At 52.0% G+C, this 18,800-nt stretch overlaps 1 protein-coding gene across 5 annotated transcripts; it reads right to left on the minus strand.

The window, feature by feature from the left end:
- Positions 1 to 6,612: 6,612 nt before the first annotated feature.
- On the minus strand, positions 6,613 to 11,859 carry LOC105305159 (interferon alpha-inducible protein 27-like protein 2). 5 transcript variants are annotated; one of them, XM_023522955.1, is made up of 7 exons: positions 11,713 to 11,859; positions 10,821 to 10,925; positions 10,718 to 10,757; positions 9,692 to 9,820; positions 7,958 to 7,987; positions 7,085 to 7,246; positions 6,613 to 6,837 (listed from the first exon to the last, which is right to left on the minus strand). In XM_023522955.1, exons 2-7 carry the CDS (start codon positions 10,887 to 10,889, stop codon positions 6,761 to 6,763), a joined length of 507 nt encoding a protein of 168 aa, XP_023378723.1. In that variant the 5' UTR covers positions 10,890 to 10,925; positions 11,713 to 11,859; the 3' UTR covers positions 6,613 to 6,760. The 5 variants fall into 5 exon arrangements, with proteins under 5 accessions (XP_023378723.1, XP_023378722.1, XP_023378725.1 ...); XM_023522954.1 differs by having other exon boundaries at positions 10,718 to 10,793; positions 10,857 to 10,925; positions 11,713 to 11,858; XM_023522957.1 differs by lacking the exon at positions 9,692 to 9,820 and having other exon boundaries at positions 10,718 to 10,793; positions 10,857 to 10,925.
- Positions 11,860 to 18,800: the final 6,941 nt, after the last annotated feature.

Consider the following 18,800-nt stretch of genomic DNA (forward strand, 5'->3'; position numbering starts at 1 on the left):
CATCACTTTGAAATTGTTTGATTCATTACGAAAACAGTTTTATTTCCCTGAACATATGCCGCAGCTGAGAGGCAGCTGGCGGGCAAGGAGCCAGTTTAAGCCTCCAAATCTGGAAATAACCCACAGAGTTGACCGTTCTTGGCCTACAGCAAGACGCCCATCTTCGGCAGCGGCGGGAGTTAGGCACTTGGGGCCATTTCTTACAGCTTCTTTTGACAACGACCTAGTGGTCGGCATCACCTTTCTTGGAACGGTGAGCCGATTTTATGTGATGAGTCATGGGCAGTGTCTTGACCGCAGTAAATCTATTTTTAATGTTATTCGTTTTGATCCTCTCATTTCAGCACTTTTAGAGTTGCTCTTGGGTGTTTAGGGTACCCGAGAAGTTGTGGGGACTCGGGAGGACCGGGGACAGAGCTCCTAGAGAACAGCCCCTTCCTCCTCCCCAGTCCAGGGGCTGTAGAAGTCCTGACACCTCCACCCCCTCCCTCCGTACACTCCCCTCACCTCGGGTCCCTTTCTGTGCCCATGGTTTTCCACACTCTCAGATCAGCACCGTGTCCCCTCCCCATTCGGGGGAGCCAGTGAGGAAGCTGCGCTTGTCAGGGGGCGACTGCCCCATGGCTGGGGCCAAAGCAGGGAAAGGGCCGGAGACAGGAGGGGCTGAGGGTGCGCCCCTTCCCGTCTGAGCCTTCACTTCGAGGAGTGGCTCTTGCTGTGATCTGGCTGAGCCCTCAGATGGCAGTCCCCTCCTCAGGCGATGCTTTTCTCTGGCTGGTAGGGTTCCCCAGAGGACCCTTCTTCTCTCTGTTCCAGAAGTTATAACCCGGGGTGCAGGCTTTCCGGGCACCTGTCAGTGAAGAAGACTGAAGGTCTCCACACTAGTATCAACGCTCATTTTTAGGAAGCTCTCGGTGCCTCCTGGCCCAGAGACCCGACGTCACTGAAAATAAACCTCCAGTCATCTGCTGGAGAGGGCTACTTGGGGACCTGCCTGCTTCCTAAACAGACTTCCAGCCAGCCCTCTTGCTGCCCGTCCACCTCAGGGCCAGCCTCCGGAAGCACGCGCCACTCCGGTCCTGCAGGGCACAGTTGCCTCTTTCTCCCCTTTGCCACTGACAACTTGAGATACAGCTTTTTGGGAGACGGCTAAGTAGAACCACATGTGCCCGTGATTTCTGGCTCCTAAAATTGTGATTCTGTCGTCTTCTCTCCCCTTCTCTTTGTCCCTGTGGGTTTAAGCCTTGCTTTAATCTTTCGCTGTGGTTTTAGTGGCATATCGAGAAGGAACAGATAAATCCTCTCTATGGGACTGATTCTTCTATTGCTTGCAATCAAAGATGCCCTACTGTGTTCATTAGAATGGATGTTTGCTTGCTGTAAGACAGGCCCTCTTGTCTGGAACGGGAGAAGACTTTCTCTGTGACTCAGTCATAATAGACGTCTGGGAACTGGGAGGGCTCCTGGAGCTGTCCCCAGAGGCCCAGGCACCTGCACTGTATGGCTCTGCCTTCCTCGAGGTGCTGCTCTCATCTGCGGGGTGGGAGATGGTCACTCTTCCTCTTGCGGCAGAGCACACGGGAGGCCCACCCACTCCGCTTAACTGCACGCACAGAGAGTAGCAGACTTCCCCTCCACTCACCTCTCCCTGGCCAGAACTGCGTCCCAGGAGCACACCTAGCTGCAGGAGAGACTGGGATGCAGAATAGACGGGAGGCAACCACTAGTGACCTCTGCCACACTGATGAAGACACTGGTCCCGGCGGGAAGCTATCCTAGATTGCCACAGTGAGAATTCACCTCCGCCTCCCTGCACTGTCCCCTGCAGCATGCTGGGCTGCCGTATGCCAGGATATGGTTGGCAGTGAATGTGCCCTGCTCCCCCAATACTGGGGGCTCCTAAGGGCAGGCAGAGACCCTGGAACCGCAAGGGGCAGGACCTGGAGTCCCAAGGGTCAACGGACTCAGGAATCCTGGGGCTGCCCCATGTCCAGCCAGCTCCCGAGTGACCCCTCAGTGGAATGTCAAGGCTGTATTCGTTTTCTATTCCTGTGTAACAGAGTATCACGAATTTAGCAGCTTAAGATAATACCCTTTTATTTTCTTATAGTTGTAGGTCAGAAATCCAGGTTCTCGGTTTAGGGTCTCACAAGGCCCAAATCAAGGCTGCAGCCAGACTGGGCTCTCATTTGGGGGCTGTGGTAAGAATCTTTAAACCCCTCCCTTACCTCCAGTCTCTGATTCCTGTTCTGTGACGGGCAGAGAACACTCGTGGGGTTAGATTAGACCCACCTGCAAAACGTCCCTTTCATCAAGTATATATCTACATAATTACAGGAGTCAAATCTCATCACAGTCACAGATCCACCCTCGCCCGAAAGTGGGGAAGTATACAAGGCAAGGGAGCCCTGGGTGCCATGCTTAGAATTCCACCTGCTAAAGAGGCCAAATCCTGACGGCCAGAGGCGGAGAAACAGAGCAGACCCAGGAAACCCAGATGTGGGGGCTGCAGACTCGGTGTCGTCTCCAGAGTAGAGACGGGCCCTCTGGGAGCTGGAAGGCCTCCCCTTCGTGAGTGGGGTGGGGAAGGAGATGGGGACACAACATGGGGTCCAGAATGAGTGATCTGGGGAGGGGGATCGCGTGCTGTGTGCTGGGCCTTGGCAGCGAGGGAGGCCCCCACCCCCACTGTCCATCCTCCTGGACCCAGGTCAGACCCGAGGGCCTGTCTTGTGGGGAACCTGAACTTCTAGCTCAGGCAGGGTTTTTGCCTTCAGCACCAAGGAGAGCCTTCGGTAGCTCTAACGAACAGTTGGAGCCATTGTTTCGAGAATGTGCGTTTTGGAGGGGAAAAGGTTCATAGCTTTTATCAGATTTTCCAAGGCATCAGAGAAAGGGGAGAAAGGAAAAGCATCAAGTATTGAATTAACATCCCAAGGGATTTATTCTTATGGCTGCATAGCTACCATTCTTCATTGACCCATAGGAGCCATAGAGGATACAGAAGTTGTTTAACTTTTTTGAAATGTCCACTAGACTCACAAGTTTCGTTCTTGCCGAACACGGCTCCTGGCAGGCTGCTGACAGCGCCTAGGGCAGGGTGTACAGGGCTGTAAGACCTGCGGCCGCGTCCCTGTCATGTTGAAAAGCCTTCAGTGTCTCTCTGGAACCCTCGGGATGAAGTCTAAGCTCCCCTTTCCCAACATGCTGGCTAAGGTGTGAGTGTTCGTGTCCCCCACCCCCACCCCACCCCCCAAATTCATATGTTTAAATCCTAACCCCCGAGCCGATGGTGTTCAGAGGTGACACCTTTGGGAGGTGCTTAGATCATGAGGGTGGAGCATTCATGACAGGGATTAATGCCCTTATAAAGAGACCCCAGAGAGCTCTCTCACCCCTTCTGCCCTGTGAGGACACGGCGATACGCTGGCTGTCCAGGAAGCAGGCTCTCGCCAGACACCTAATTTGCCGGTGCCTTGACCTTGGACTTCCCAGCCTCCAGAACTAGGAGAAATAAATTTCTGTTGTTTATAAGCCACCCAGTCTTTGTGATTTTTGTTACTGCACCCCAAATGGACTAAGACGCTGCTGTTACATGTTTTCTTCTGGGGGGTAAGGGGACGGCCAGGGCTGAGGCAGTGTGAAGAAGACTGAAGGTCTCCACACTAGTATCAACGCTCATTTTTAGGAAGCTCTCGGTGCCTCCTGGCCCAGAGACCCGACGTCACTGAAAATAAACCTCCAGTCATCTGCTGGAGAGGGCTACTTGGGGACCTGCCTGCTTCCTAAACAGACTTCCAGCCAGCCCTCTTGCTGCCCGTCCACCTCAGGGCCAGCCTCCGGAAGCACACGCCACTCCGGTCCTGCAGGGCACAGTTGCCTCTTTGTCCCCTTTGCCACTGACAACTTGAGATACAGCTTTTTGGGAGACGGCTAAGTAGAACCACATGTGCCCGTGATTTCTGGCTCCTAAAATTGTGATTCTGTCGTCTTCTCTCCCCTTCTCTTTGTCCCTGTGGGTTTAAGCCTTGCTTTAATCTTTCGCTGTGGTTTTAGTGGCATATCGAGAAGGAACAGATAAATCCTCTCTATGGGACTGATTCTTCTATTGCTTGCAATCAAAGATGCCCTACTGTGTTCATTAGAATGGATGTTTGCTTGCTGTAAGACAGGCCCTCTTGTCTGGAACGGGAGAAGACTTTCTCTGTGACTCAGTCATAATAGACGTCTGGGAACTGGGAGGGCTCCTGGAGCTGTCCCCAGAGGCCCAGGCACCTGCACTGTATGGCTCTGCCTTCCTCGAGGTGCTGCTCTCATCTGCGGGGTGGGAGATGGTCACTCTTCCTCTTGCGGCAGAGCACACGGGAGGCCCACCCACTCCGCTTAACTGCACGCACAGAGAGTAGCAGACTTCCCCTCCACTCACCTCTCCCTGGCCAGAACTGCGTCCCAGGAGCACACCTAGCTGCAGGAGAGACTGGGATGCAGAATAGACGGGAGGCAACCACTAGTGACCTCTGCCACACTGATGAAGACACTGGTCCCAGCGGGAAGCTATCCTAGATTGCCACAGTGAGAATTCACCTCCGCCTCCCTGCACTGTTCCCTGCAGCATGCTGGGCTGCCATATGCCAGGATATGGTTGGCAGTGAATGTGCCCTGCTCCCCTGACACTGGGGGCTCCTAAGGGCAGGCAGAGACCCTGGAACCACAAGGGGCAGGACCTGGAGTCCCAAGGGTCAACGGACTCAGGAATCCTGGGGCTGCCCCATGTCCAGCCAGCTCCCGAGTGACCCCTCAGTGGAATGTCAAGGCTGTATTCGTTTTCTATTCCTGTGTAACAGAGTATCACGAATTTAGCAGCTTAAGATAATACCCTTTTATTTTCTTATAGTTGTAGGTCAGAAATCCAGGTTCTCGGTTTAGGGTCTCACAAGGCCCAAATCAAGGCTGCAGCCAGACTGGGCTCTCATTTGGGGGCTGTGGTAAGAATCTTTAAACCCCTCCCTTACCTCCAGTCTCTGATTCCTGTTCTGTGACGGGCAGAGAACACTCGTGGGGTTAGATTAGACCCACCTGCAAAACGTCCCTTTCATCAAGTATATATCTACATAATTACAGGAGTCAAATCTCATCACAGTCACAGATCCACCCTCGCCCGAAAGTAGGGAAGTATACAAGGCAAGGGAGCCCTGGGTGCCATGCTTAGAATTCCACCTGCTAAAGAGGCCAAATCCTGACGGCCAGAGGCGGAGAAACAGAGCAGACCCAGGAAACCCAGATGTGGGGGCTGCAGACTCGGTGTCGTCTCCAGAGTAGAGACGGGCCCTCTGGGAGCTGGAAGGCCTCCCCTTCGTGAGTGGGGTGGGGAAGGAGATGGGGACACAACATGGGGTCCAGAATGAGTGATCTGGGGAGGGGGATCGCGTGCTGTGTGCTGGGCCTTGGCAGCGAGAGAGGCCCCCACCCCCACTGTCCATCCTCCTGGACCCAGGTCAGACCCGAGGGCCTGTCTTGTGGGGAACCTGAACTTCTAGCTCAGGCAGGGTTTTTGCCTTCAGCACCAAGGAGAGCCTTCGGTAGCTCTAACGAACAGTTGGAGCCATTGTTTCGAGAATGTGCATTTTGGAGGGGAAAAGGTTCATAGCTTTTATCAGATTTTCCAAGGCATCAGAGAAAGGGGAGAAAGGAAAAGCATCAAGTATTGAATTAACATCCCAAGGGATTTATTCTTATGGCTGCATAGCTACCATTCTTCATTGACCCATAGGAGCCATAGAGGACACGGAAGTTGTTTAACTTTTTTGAAATGTCCACTAGACTCACAAGTTTCGTTCTTGCCGAACACGGCTCCTGGCAGGCTGCTGACAGCGCCTAGGGCAGGGTGTGCAGGGCTGGAAGACCTGTGGCCGCGTCCCTGTCATGTTGAAAAGCCTTCAGTGTCTCTCTGGAACCCTCGGGATGAAGTCTAAGCTCCCCTTTCCCAACATGCTGGCTAAGGTGTGAGTGTTCGTGTCCCCCACCCCCACCCCACCCCCCAAATTCATATGTTTAAATCCTAACCCCCCCGAGCCGATGGTGTTCAGAGGTGACACCTTTGGGAGGTGCTTAGATCATGAGGGTGGAGCATTCATGACAGGGATTAATGCCCTTATAAAGAGACCCCAGAGAGCTCTCTCACCCCTTCTGCCCTGTGAGGACACGGCGATACGCTGGCTGTCCAGGAAGCAGGCTCTCGCCAGACACCTAATTTGCCGGTGCCTTGACCTTGGACTTCCCAGCCTCCAGAACTAGGAGAAATAAATTTCTGTTGTTTATAAGCCACCCAGTCTTTGTGATTTTTGTTACTGCACCCCAAATGGACTAAGACGCTGCTGTTACATGTTTTCTTCTGGGGGGTAAGGGGACGGCCAGGGCTGAGGCAGTGACATGGTGGAGCCTGTGCTTTCAAAGGCTGAGCCAGGCCACTTAGGAACAGCTTCCTGCCTTCCCATGTAGGCTCCTTCCACTCACTGCACCCCAATACCATGTGACTCTGTGACCACATGTTTGGGAAAGAGAAGCGAGCGTTTCCCCAATCAGACTGTGAGACAAAAGGAAGAGATACAGGAGGGTTGCAACAACTCATTTTTATTCCTTATCTTTGTGTGGGGGGTGCAGTGCTAGGCACATTATCGCCCCAGGACTGGTCTCCACTGCATCAAGCTCGTGGGAGGGCCTCGCCTGGTCCTCTGCTCTGCAGCTGAAGTGACACACAGCTCTATACCATATAGCCCATAAGGGCAGACCCAGCAGAGCCCACAATGAGTTTGGACGTCAGAGAGAGTCCAGCCGCTCCTGGGGGAGAAGCAGAAGGTGAGCAGAGAGGGATGGGCAGGCAGGGGCAGCTCTATGGGACAGAATAGTGAGTCAGAGACTCCAGAGCCTCTCAGGAGACCCTGAGGCCCAGACCTCCCCCCACCCCCACAGTACCCTCTGTTTCCCAAACCCCCAGGATGGTCACTGGGGCTAAGATCTGGGCTGGATCCTCTGAGGCTCTTGTCCTCCTGGCCTGGCACAGTGAGCCGTGCCAGGGGACACCTACCCACGGACTGCAGAGTGGCCACCAGGCTGCCGGCGGCAACTCCACCCCCATTGGCGATGGCGGAGGCTGACATCATCTTGGCCGCTAAGGATGAAGCCGTGATTCCTGCCCCGGTGAAGCCTATAGCGCCCAGCACCACGGGCACAGCCCCCACAGCCACAGCTGTCAGGAGACAAGAGCTGGGTTAAGGGGATGGCTCAGGGGAATGGACCTCCCCCCATGTACACACACACAGTCGGTCAAGCTGGGGGACCTCACGGTGGGTGGCGAAGGGGGTGAACTCTGAGCTTGGATGAGACTATAGGCACGGCTGGCAGTCACAAGATAAGGGGGGCACAACTAAGTGGGGAAAGCAGAGGGAAGGGCTGTGGGGTCACAGGGAACAGGACTCTGCTTAAATCCCAACCCTGGGTCTCCATGGTGTCACCACAGCAATGAGACGCCAGGGTCACTGAGCCGATGGCATCTCTTTAATGCCCCTCCTATGTCCCAACTCTGTGCATGTCTCATTCTACGTAACCCTCATGATAACCCTGCATGGGCAATACTGGCCCATTTTTCAGGGGTGGACATGGGAGCTCACAAGAATCCAAAGACACGTCCAAGGTCACACAGCCAACATTCTACAAAGAGAAGACTAGGCCCCTGCCAGGGCTGCCTCTGCACCTGCGGGGTTTCCACGGCACCCCTTGTTTCAAACTCTGTTTCCTGTTTCCAGTTCCTTGTTTCCTACTCATCTCCATCATTCTACCCCCTTTTCTACCAACTACGTGAGGCCTGGGGCAAACCCGGGCACGCCAAGGCCGGCTGCTGCCCAAGTCCCAGGGCCTGGGGACAGATGGGGACTTCAATCCCTTCCATAAAGAGACTCACCTCCTCCGATCACAACTGCAGCAGCCTTGGCTGGAAACCAAAAGAACATTCTGTGAGTAGATCCACGTTGGCCTCCCCTCCACTCCCTGAGCCTTCGGCCCACCTATGGGGTGGAGGGGGCGCTGCCCCAAGGTGGGAAACACAGGAAGGAATGACCCTGGCCTGACACCCCCTGTACACCCCCTACCCCGGCTTCACTCGGAGAAGTGGGATTTCCTGAGAAGATGGACCCCACAGCCCTGAGCTTGGCGAGCATTGCTGGGGTGTCTGATCACAGAGGCAAATGACCTGTCCTCAGTGGGTGTGCACGCCTTGGCCCAGAGTTATCTGGGGGTAGGGTATGAGGTCTTTGTTCCCGAAAATTCAGTTATCAGGTACAGGTTTTTGTTTTGTTTTGCTTAATCTGTGTGCTGATTAGTTAGTTGGAGGATTGTGGGGGCATCAGAAGTTATCTTTTTCTTTTTCTCTGTGTTCCAAGCCAGATTCTGTAAAATCCAAAACCAAAACCAAAACAAACAAAGCCTTACAGATGTGGGAGGAAGGCCACCCACTGCAGCACCCTCTCAGTGAGTGCAGGATCTTTGGCGAAGCAACTTAGGGTACAGTGTTTTGACTGGGGCAGGGAGAGGCGAAAGGGCTGGGGGTCATGCTCTCTGAGCCAAGATGTTAAGCCAAGTTCACTTAAAACAGAGTCAATGTTTGCTTAGTGTAGGGTTATATGACTTTCTCCCATAGTCCACACAGCCAGAAATCTTCACGTAGAAAAATGTGCTTCATTTGCGCTACCTGGCTGAAGCTGGCAAGCACTGGTGAATGCTTGAATGCTACTTGAGAGCAATGCCTTAATGAGCTGAATGCTAATGATTCTTCAGGGCCTGACCTGGTGCCCCCTCCTCCAGGAAGCCACCCCAGATCCTCCCAATCAGAACTTAATCCTTGCTCCCTGTGGCTGGAGCCACTCACAGCACTGGATCACATTTAGGTGTGCGTGGGCCTGGCTCTCCAGCACAGTGGGTCCCTGGGGAGCAGGCAGAGGTCCTAGTCTGCTGCAGCCATAAGGGCCAAGACTGCAATCTTTGGGGCCAGGAGTTCCAAAGATAGCAAGATGTGCAGGAGTGAGCTCAGGCGACTCCCCAGGGAGAGAGCCTCTAGGTGACGCTGGAGAAAGTAAAATAAGAGGGATGTGGAAACCAAACCCTGAATGTCCAGAGGCCCCACCTGGGTGGGGTATGAGCCAGAGAGACTCAAGCATCAAGAGCCCGGTTAGAAGGTACCACTTAACGATACTGTTTGGCAGGCGAGGTGATGCCAGGCCGGCCAGCCACTTGGCACACGGAGGCCCCGACATCAGAAAGCTCACGGAAAGCAGGTGCTGTTTCCCTTTCTACTCCTGCTCCCAGCAGCCCCCTGCTCCTCCCGGCCCAGGGCTCTTGCGGTTTCCTCGTTTGTAAATAAGGGACAATTATATCTTCACCTGGGGTTGTTACGAGAATTAAACCAATTGATAAATGTCAAGTGTCAACCTAGTGACTAGGATACCGCAGCGTTTGAGGAAACCTAGCTGTTCTCACTCTTTTCGAATCCGGACTTGCTTATCATCGGCTGAGGAGGCTTCCATACCTCTGACAAGCAGGAAGGACCCCTGGCTGCGGCTCGGGCCCTGACTTTCTTGTCACACTTTTGTACACTGAGTGGGGGCCTAAGGAGGGGTGTCTGTTACCCGGGGCCAGTTACCTCCGAGTGGGGAAGCTGACAGGGCCTCAGCAGGGAGACTCAGTGGGGAGAAGACTTCCAGTGTCCCCAGCAAAGATCCCAGAGTAGATACAGTTGAGGCCAGGACAGCATCGGATGGCAGGGGGAGCCCTGAGGGAGAACCCAGGGGTCAGAGGTCAGGAGTTGGGTAGTAGTGAGAGGCACTGCTCCCTTCACCTCATTCCGTTCTATGCTATTGGTGCTGGTGAAGGTTGAGGGACCCCTGGACGTCCACCCAGGGAGAAGGGTCGATGGCGGTGGACGTGCCCACAATCGCTTTGCTGCAGGGAGAAGCCAGGATTGGATGCTCACTTAGTGACATCGACAGATCTCAAAAATATAGTTTTTCAGGCAGATAAAAAGCAATAGAATGAGATATACAACACGTTATTCTGTATGTAAATTAAAACACATGCAAACCAAAAAACCACCTACGTCGCAAGAACATGAAAAACAGACACACATTAAACATCTCTAGAAAGGCTGGCTAAGGGAGGGGCAGTGGGGGCTAAAGGGGAGATAAACGGCGAGAACAAATAAATAGAACCAGAGAGGGGCTCACGTGGACTAACAAAGAAAATGGGCCCAAACCGAAGAATTTTGTTCAAATCAACCCTCTGGATCTGAGAGGCAACGTTACAAACTGCTACGAAAGGCTGGTCGGACATGTAGGTAAAAAGCTAAAGAAGGTGAATTCCAGTGACGAGTCCAGGGAAATGGGAATCAGTGAATGTGACCAGCCTTGGGTCCCCTCGATCTGCTGGAGGGGACTCGGGCCCAGCAGGGAGGGGGCCGAGACTCCTTGAGCACCCCACCCACCACTCACCGCGGGGTCCTGCCTCCCTCTGGGCCTTCACAGAGCGAGAGCCAGGGCAGATGCCCAGGGAGAGGGCAGTGCAGGGGAGAGAGGCTGTAGGTTCGCCACCCTGTCCCCCAGCGTGAGTCTCTGAACACAACCTGGTGCCCTCGCTCCCCAGTGGCCTCTTCGGCCCTCCCAGGAACACTCACCCACTGATGGCAGTCCTGCCAGGATACTGCTAGAGGCCACCCCGCCGGCATTGGCAAGGCTCACTGACGACATCATCTTAGCCAGGATACTGCTAGAGGCCACCCCGCCGGCATTGGCAAGGCTCACTGACGATATCATCTTGGCGAGGAAAGAGGTCGCGATGCCTTGCATGGTGCACAGAATAACAGGAACTGGGCGGAGCCGAATCTGCACGATAGGTGGCGCTTTGATGCGGGTGCAGACACCAGAATTGGGGTTTACCCACCACCTTGAAAACCACCAGGGGCTCCAGTGGGGATAAGGAGGCTGCTCTGAGCTCGTGGGGGCAGCGTGTCTGGAAAGGGCCCAGGTGTGGGTTTTGGGGTTAGAAAAGACTCGTGACAGCAAGCCGGAGAGAGGGGGGAAGGGATGGATTTTATTTCTCCCTCCCCCAGAAAACGCCGGTGCCCATTCCTTAGATAGTTCTGAAACCCCTAAATCTCCATGGAGCAAGTTCAAAAGGACCAGAATTAGGAAATGAGAACCAAATAGGAAATCAGGCGTGCACTGTGGTTGGGTCGCTTTGGGCTCCTGCTCTCAGGCAACCTGCTCGCTAACACAGTGAGAAAGATGAGATGCTCTCCTCGTTTTATAAATGAGGAAACACTGTCTGGCACAGAGTGGGTGAGTGATTCACCCAGGGTCACAAGGCTTTGTATGTCAAAGCGCCACCCAACCCAGACCAGCTGCTTCCAAAGCTTGGCTGGAAGCTCTGAGCTGGTTCCTCCCGTACTTAACAGTTCTATTGCCCTGCCTATCTCACCCCAACCCAGGCATGGACAAGGCTCACTGTCTCTGGAATCCCAGAGCCCAAGGACGGAGAAGCACTGAGTCTCTTCCCTCCCAAGACCGTCCCCCACCCTTATCCGATGGCAGCCCCCCTACTGAGAAACAAAAGAAAGTTCTGCAAGTGGATCCACAGGGTCTCCCTCCATTCCCTGCACCCACAGCCTACCTGAGGTTGGGGCCACTCTGCCCGTCTTACTCAGAGAAGAGGATTTTCTGGAATGTGAACCAGACCCAGGTGGCTGGAGTTCAGAGCTTCCCGGAGGCGTGGCTCTGGATGCTTTGAACAACATTTTTCCTGAGGGACTCAGCCAGCGAATGCGATGGGTTTCGTTTTTGCAGGAAACTGAAACTGAAACTAACAGCCATACCGCCCTCCTTTCCCAGCCAAATGGAAAATCGAGTTATCACAGAAATGGAATTTGACCTCTGTATCTACTGGTGTCGGTTAATGCAAGATGCTTTGTCATTTAATTCAGAGACGAGCATGTGCTCTCTGCATAATAACACATCTGATCACGGTTACATAATAAAAGGATTGTTGTAGCCGCCAGCCCCTGATAGACACACAGACCACCAGAAACCAGTGAGTTACAGGAAACACACTCTTTATTCAGCCAGCTGGGTCTGCCAGGGGTACGCAGACCCCAAATTAAGCAGCCCCGAAGTGTAGAGGTACAGAGTTTTTAAGCCCTAAACCCCATTCCTCATTCTGTCTGAACACAAAAGTCTATTTTTCTTCTATTTACGACCTGTCAACCCACAGGTCGGTTGTGCAAGTGGGGGTAAGAAGCAGAAAGCTTATTGTTAGAATGTTATGTTATGTTCCCATGGGTGACAGCCAATGTTCTCATAGGCGATGGTCAAGCAGTAATTTTCCAGCCAGCACAGGATAAATATTAATTTCTAATGGAGACAAGAAGGTGGATTTCAAAATAACATTAATCCTTGCAACAGCCAGATGTTCAGCTATTCAAAAGATCTATAGAGAAGGCCCACCACGCCGGACACTGATCTGGGCACTGTATCGGAGCATAAAGAATTGAGGACTTTTTGGACTTTACAAAGTGGATGCCACGGAAGCCATGACAGTAATCCAACTGACACGTAATGGGGGGACCCTTAGGTGGTTCTGTGTGACAGAACCACCCCAAACCAGAAACAACAGCTGCCTTCATAAGCCCCCTTTCCGTCCCCAAGTTCTCACCGAGCGCCATTCCGTTTCTTTGCTGCCATTACAGCAGACTGATGAAAGAGACATGTATACTTGCTCTCCTCATGCTCACCTGATGGGGGCTCTTAAAATATGCACTGTGTATAATAATATTTTCGGGCATCCAAAAAGCTATAGATAAAATAATACAACACTTAGATGCCCATCACTCAGCTCAAGAACTCACACGTTACAGGTACAGTTCACACAACCTGAGAATTCCTCCTCGTCCTCTTCCTCAGCCTCCCTTCCCGCACTCCAGAATTTATGGTTGGTTAGTCCCATTCACGGTTTTAGATTCGAACCATAGATGAATGGCTAAGTGCAGAACCTCCCTGGCATTCGTGGAAGGTTCATTGGTATTTCTGCTGTGGTTCGAAGACAGGAAGCAGTAGAATAATGTGCCAAGAACCTTCACTTCCTAACTTTTGCTGAGAGCGGATGCTAAGAAACTGTAAAACTAGTTTTAAAAGAAGTAGAAGAATTAATTAGGGAGTTGAGACTGGAAAGGAAGGAAAGAGTGAAGGAGAACGAGAGAATGAGAGAGAGCTGGTGGGCCATGCTTTCCTCCAAGCCCTATGGGGAGAGGAAGGGAGGGGTTCTGCCCACTGGACCTCAGTGGGACCCCTTGGAAAGCTTGACATGAACTCTTGGAATCTGAGGGAAGCGAGGCAGATGTCTGAGTCGGGCCTATCAAGTCTAAAGGGAGGAGACTGTGGCTTGCAGACGCACCTGGGGCAGGAGGGTGAGGAGACCGCTCCTGGGGTCCACTGCCCCGCAGAGCTTGTGCCTGTGTTTCCTGTTGGCCAGATGTGGCACCAGGCCATTGGAGCCAGAAGAACTGGCCACCAGGATTGAGGGAATCCAGGAAGCGTGGGATGTTGGAGAGCAGCAGCCAGGACAGAATTGGAGGTGTCCAGCCAGGGGAGGCTCCCCTCGTCAAGGACGCTGCAGTCGGGTGAACCTTGCGGAAGGGAGACCACCATAGCCCGCAAAGAAAGAGTTAGCAGTTTGAATCTTCCCCACCAGAGGGCGCCAAACACAGATTGCAGCAGCACCAACGATGTGGTCTAGACACTTGCTCTGGGGTTGAGTACATTAAGTACTTTAATCCTCACAACAACCACACGAGGTACTTTTATCCTAATTTTATAGACAAGCTAATAAGTCATGCAGAGGGTGCTTTGCTGACTCCCACTTCACCGCTATCTACCTGAGTTCTCTGGACCGTTTCTCTGTCCCTGACACTCCCCAGCCCCACTGCATCCATTGCCTGCCTCTTTCTTACGGGGTCTCCACACCTATGCCCGCACCCGTCTTGGCTGCCTCCTTTCGAGACAGCTCAAGCCCCATTGCTTTTCCAAGCTTCCATGCAACTTCCTCAGGCCACCCAGCTCCAAAAGCCCCTCTCCACTTGCTCACTGTGGACCCACGGCCCGAAATGGACTCCGCCAAGCAGGCAACAGACACAGGTCTCAAAGATGTCACACCCCCTGCCCCCTGGGGCTCCAAGAGAGGAACCGAGGAAAGTCAAAGCACCCTCCAGCCCCTCTGTAAAAACTCCATGAGGATGGAAACTTCTGTCTTATTAACCCAAGTGTCACAGCACTCAGAGCTGGAGTGGACACTCAACAAATATCTGTTGAATGAATTCCTTTTACGGTATCTTTTCCGGTGAGTCTCAAGCCTCCCTTACTCAGGCTGGATATGGATCCTAGGGGCTGGAAGTCACAGGATTGTTCTGCTCTCTTACAGGAAACCCCGCAGGGCCAAGAGCAGCAGCTCTCATTGAAAGTGGGGTGCTTGTCCCCCACTGTTCTCAGCTTTGAAGTTTAAGTTGAGATTTCTCCCAAATAGGAAACCTGTTTGTAACATACGGCTACACAAGTATTAGTAAAATAGGGAGAAGGCTAAGCAAAATGTGGTGTGTTATTACTGTGGAATACTAAGCAGTAATTAAAAATAATGAAAAAGATTAATAGGATAGAAAAAGGCCAGCTGCAGAACAATATGTATGAGCTAAAACAAAACTATATCAATAAAAAAGGATAAAACAGCGCTACATAAAATGTTTTCTATGGCGATATCTACATATCTCTATCTCTGTCTCTATTATTTATCTACCTATCTACTTATCATCCATCGATAGAAATCATTTTAAAGGGACATGAAAATATACCTATCAAATTGTAGCAGAGCTTCTGGGAATGTGAGTGAAGGACTGTGATAATGGGGGAAAATGGCTATCAGATCCAAGGAGACTTTAGCCTTATCCATAGTAACTCAGATTTTTAAGAGAGGAACATATTTGAATATTTCTTAGGTATTTTTTTTTAAATGAGCTTTATTCTTTAGAGCAGTTGAAGGTTCACGACAAAATTTGGTTCACAGCAGAGATTCTCCCTGTCCTCCCTTCCCCCACATAGGTAAATTCTCCCCAGTTATCAACATCCACTACGTTAGGTAAACCTAAATGCAATAAAATGTTGGTTTTCATTAGAAAATAATACAATCCCGTTTCGCAAAATTAAAAAATAAAAAGACAAAAACCTACCAACGGTGTGCCTTCAGACCCCGCAGCCTCTTCCCTCATCCCTGATGTAGGAAGATTTTAAAAAGCCAGAGGAAAAAATAAAAATAAAAATAAATAAATAAGCCAGAGAAAGGCACAGCCCACCTGGCCAAGGGACTGCTTTGTTTTCCCACTAGAGCACTGGAGCCTCGGTCCTCCATCCGAGGACCACCCTCATGCTGTCACTCTTTGTCCATGCCTGTCCTCCTTGAAACAGGAACCACTTCTTTTTCAGGCACTGGAGCCCTTCCCCTGCTCCTGGGCTGGTCCAGGCCTTGGGCTCTCCTCCCAGCCTCCGAAGGTGAGCCCGGCATGGCCGAAAGCCATCATCACATCTCATGTCTTAGACCAAAGTAATCGGCGTAGGGATGAATAGATGACTGCATTTAAGATACTAACGGAAACATTTAGCAGAGGTACTTGGGAAAGAAGTTTCCTTGCTCTTTAGTAGAAGGTTCATGGAAAATGCTCTTTTCGCGGGGGAAGACACATGAATAAAGAAGCAGGTATCCTCACAGCACCTGCTAATAGCTTTTTTTTTAACCATGAGAGTTGGCAGCCACAGGATCAAGGTGATAGGAAGCAGAGGAGGGATAGAAAAAAACAGGTCCTTGATATTAATTAGTGTTGAGCTGCTGAATCAAACTTTGCCTGAAGCCCACTTACCTTTGTAATTTTCAGTTCTGTAAGCCAATAAAGTCCCTTGAACTCCAAGCCAATTATAGTCAAGTCTCTATTACTTATAACTATATAATCTTAAATAAAACAGCATCTCCTCCAGGAAGCCTTCCGAGATAGCTACAATTTAGAATTAATCTCTACCTTCTCTGTCTCTCATGCCACATAGCTTGATCCTCTCAACATATTGCATTCATTGTGTTGTGTTATCAATTAGCATTGGTGAGTAACAACCAACCACAAAATGTAGTGACTTAAAAAGTATTTATTTATCTCTTGATTCAGTGGGTCAGAGATTTAGGCAGATGGTTCTTCTGGTCTCAGCTGGGCTCCCTCGTAGATCCACAGTCAGCTGTGAGCTGGCTTCTTGAATCTCAGCTGGGCTCATTCACGTGTCTGGGGCCTTATCTGGAATAATAGGCAAACTCCATTTGGCCAGCATGTGTTTATTGTCCTCCAGCAGGCAAGCCCAGACTCAGAGGGAGAACAAACAAACCCTGCCTCTTGGTTAGAGGGTGTGTCCACATGAAGAGGGCTAGGTCGGGACTCCCGTGGTAGAAGCCTCACAGCATCCATGGCTTCACTTTTCCTTGCCAGCTTAACAGTAGATTGTTCCCAGCGGCTTGGAACATTCCCTGCCATAGAAAATTGCCCTGAAACTAACGATTAATACCTTTATGCTGACTGATCACAATCCTTCTGGTCTAGTATTCTTTCCAGACTACTCCCATCTTTGTTCCTGGGTTGCCGACGCCACCGGAAGACCATGTTGCCGGAGGGATGGCTCCGTGAAGCATGACAGACCCTAGGAACCACCACATAGCCCCTGGAATAATGCCCAGATTTTCCCTTAAATACCCTAAGCTGGACTGAGAAAATAAGGCAGTTTTTGAAAAATGTTTACCTGCTGCCTTCTCAGTTTACCGGTGCTCTGATAATAAACGCTTATTCTAAATCTCCTGACTCCTGAGCAGTGCGGGCAGCACGAACCCCCAACTCGGTTGTCTGGGGTTGCACAGACACATCGAAAGGACAGGGGTGCAGGGCGGGGTGGAGAACGTGGTCATTCCTGTAATCGACCTCGTGTCCCTTAACACGGTTAGCTGCGTGCTTGCCTGGCCCCCCAACACTGCACACCCTGGGTAGAGAAGGACCCCTCTAATTGACTGCAGCCACGGGGCCCAGGATAGAGCCCTTGAGACCAGCTGGGAGCTGTAGGAGTGAGCTGAGGCAGCACCCAAGGGAGAGAGAGAGCCCGGTGTGGCAGGGCCACTGAAGGAAGAATGGGTGTGAAGGCCAGAGTGTGCTGAGGTGCTGGGACCAATGGTTTGAGGTCTGAGAATCAAAGCCTAAAGTGGAAATGGCCCGCCAGAAGCTGGCCATCGGTTTATCTGCATGGCAGGCAGGTGGCGGATGTCAGGGCAGTGTACACAAAACACCTGGCGCCTGATTAAGGGCTGGGCACATAGTGGGCCTCTGGAAGTGAGTGATCTGCATTGGCCCGCCTCTCAGGAGCCCCACTAGGAAAAGTGTGGATGAAATAAAGGGGTCCTACGGAGGGTAACCTCACAGGGTCATCTGATCATAAATTCCTAACTGCGCGGGTGGTGGGCGGTCAGACTCCAGGCCTATAACTTCTTAGTAAAAGGTCTACCTTTGCCTTAAGCCAGCCCCGTCCACTGTGTCTGTGCATCTAGGGCTACACGCCTTTGGAGTAACCACCCTCAAGAGAGCATAGGATCGCATCGATTGTCCTGTAATCCAGCGGTTCCCAACCTTTCTGGCACCAGGGACCGGTGCTCCTATAAAATCTAATGCTCGATGACCTGAGGTGGAGCGGAGGCGGCGACGCTAGCCCTGGGGAGCGGCTGCAGATACAGATGAAGCTTCGCTCCTTCTTCACCGGCCGCTCTCCTGCTGTGCCGCCTGGTTCCTACAGGCCACAGACGGGCAGCAGTCAGTGGCCTGGGGGTCGGGGACCCCTGCTGTGACCCAATCCCTGCCTTGCCCTTGTTTTCTCCCACTTCCCTGTAATCTTCCTCATGTTCCCTCTTCAACTCCAAATGCACAGAGGAAACTGAGAAACTGTTATTCTCTGGAGCATCTGAGATCTTGCCCCTTGGCATGCATCAGTGTGACTCAAATAAATATAAAAATTCTCTACAGGTTTGGCCATGTCTTACACGCACAGGAAGGAGAGGCTGTCGATCCTTGCAGGCTCTGGTCATTCCCTCCTGGGGCTGAGGACCAATGGGGACAGAGTTCCCTGGAGAGATACAGCTTCTCCACTTGCCTAGAGAACCCCAAGGGCCACCAGGACAGGCAGACACAGAGTTGCTGAACTTCTAGAATCATGATACAGCCAGACCCTGAAACTTGGGTAGGGAGGGGAGGGGTCAATAATGCCTGAGGATAAAGGGCTTGGTAGCTGAAGGTCAATGGCTCAAACGGTGACCCCCAGAGTCAAGCCATCTTATCACACTGGCTCTGGCTGAGATCTGCGAAGACACTTGGTCCAAGTCCCCATCTGAAGAAGAGCAAACTGAGGCTCAAAGGGGAGACATGACCTTCTCAGTGTCCCAAGTGACTCGCAGGACTGCAAAAAGACCTGGCTTCGTCACGGAGGTTACCCGGCGCTCATTCCTATGGAGCCCTGCACCCTGCCCTGTCCATGAGGACATCATGTGGACACTTGGGAAAGGTCACAGCATCTCATCTTTATTTCTCATCCTTCTCTGAACAATTTTGGGAAGCAAGGGGCTTCTCATTTGGGCCTTGGAGGGTCACCTCCAAC

Source organism: Pteropus vampyrus, unplaced genomic scaffold, assembly GCF_000151845.1.
Source record: "Pteropus vampyrus isolate Shadow unplaced genomic scaffold, Pvam_2.0 Scaffold367, whole genome shotgun sequence".
Taxonomy (NCBI): Eukaryota; Metazoa; Chordata; class Mammalia; order Chiroptera; family Pteropodidae; genus Pteropus; species Pteropus vampyrus.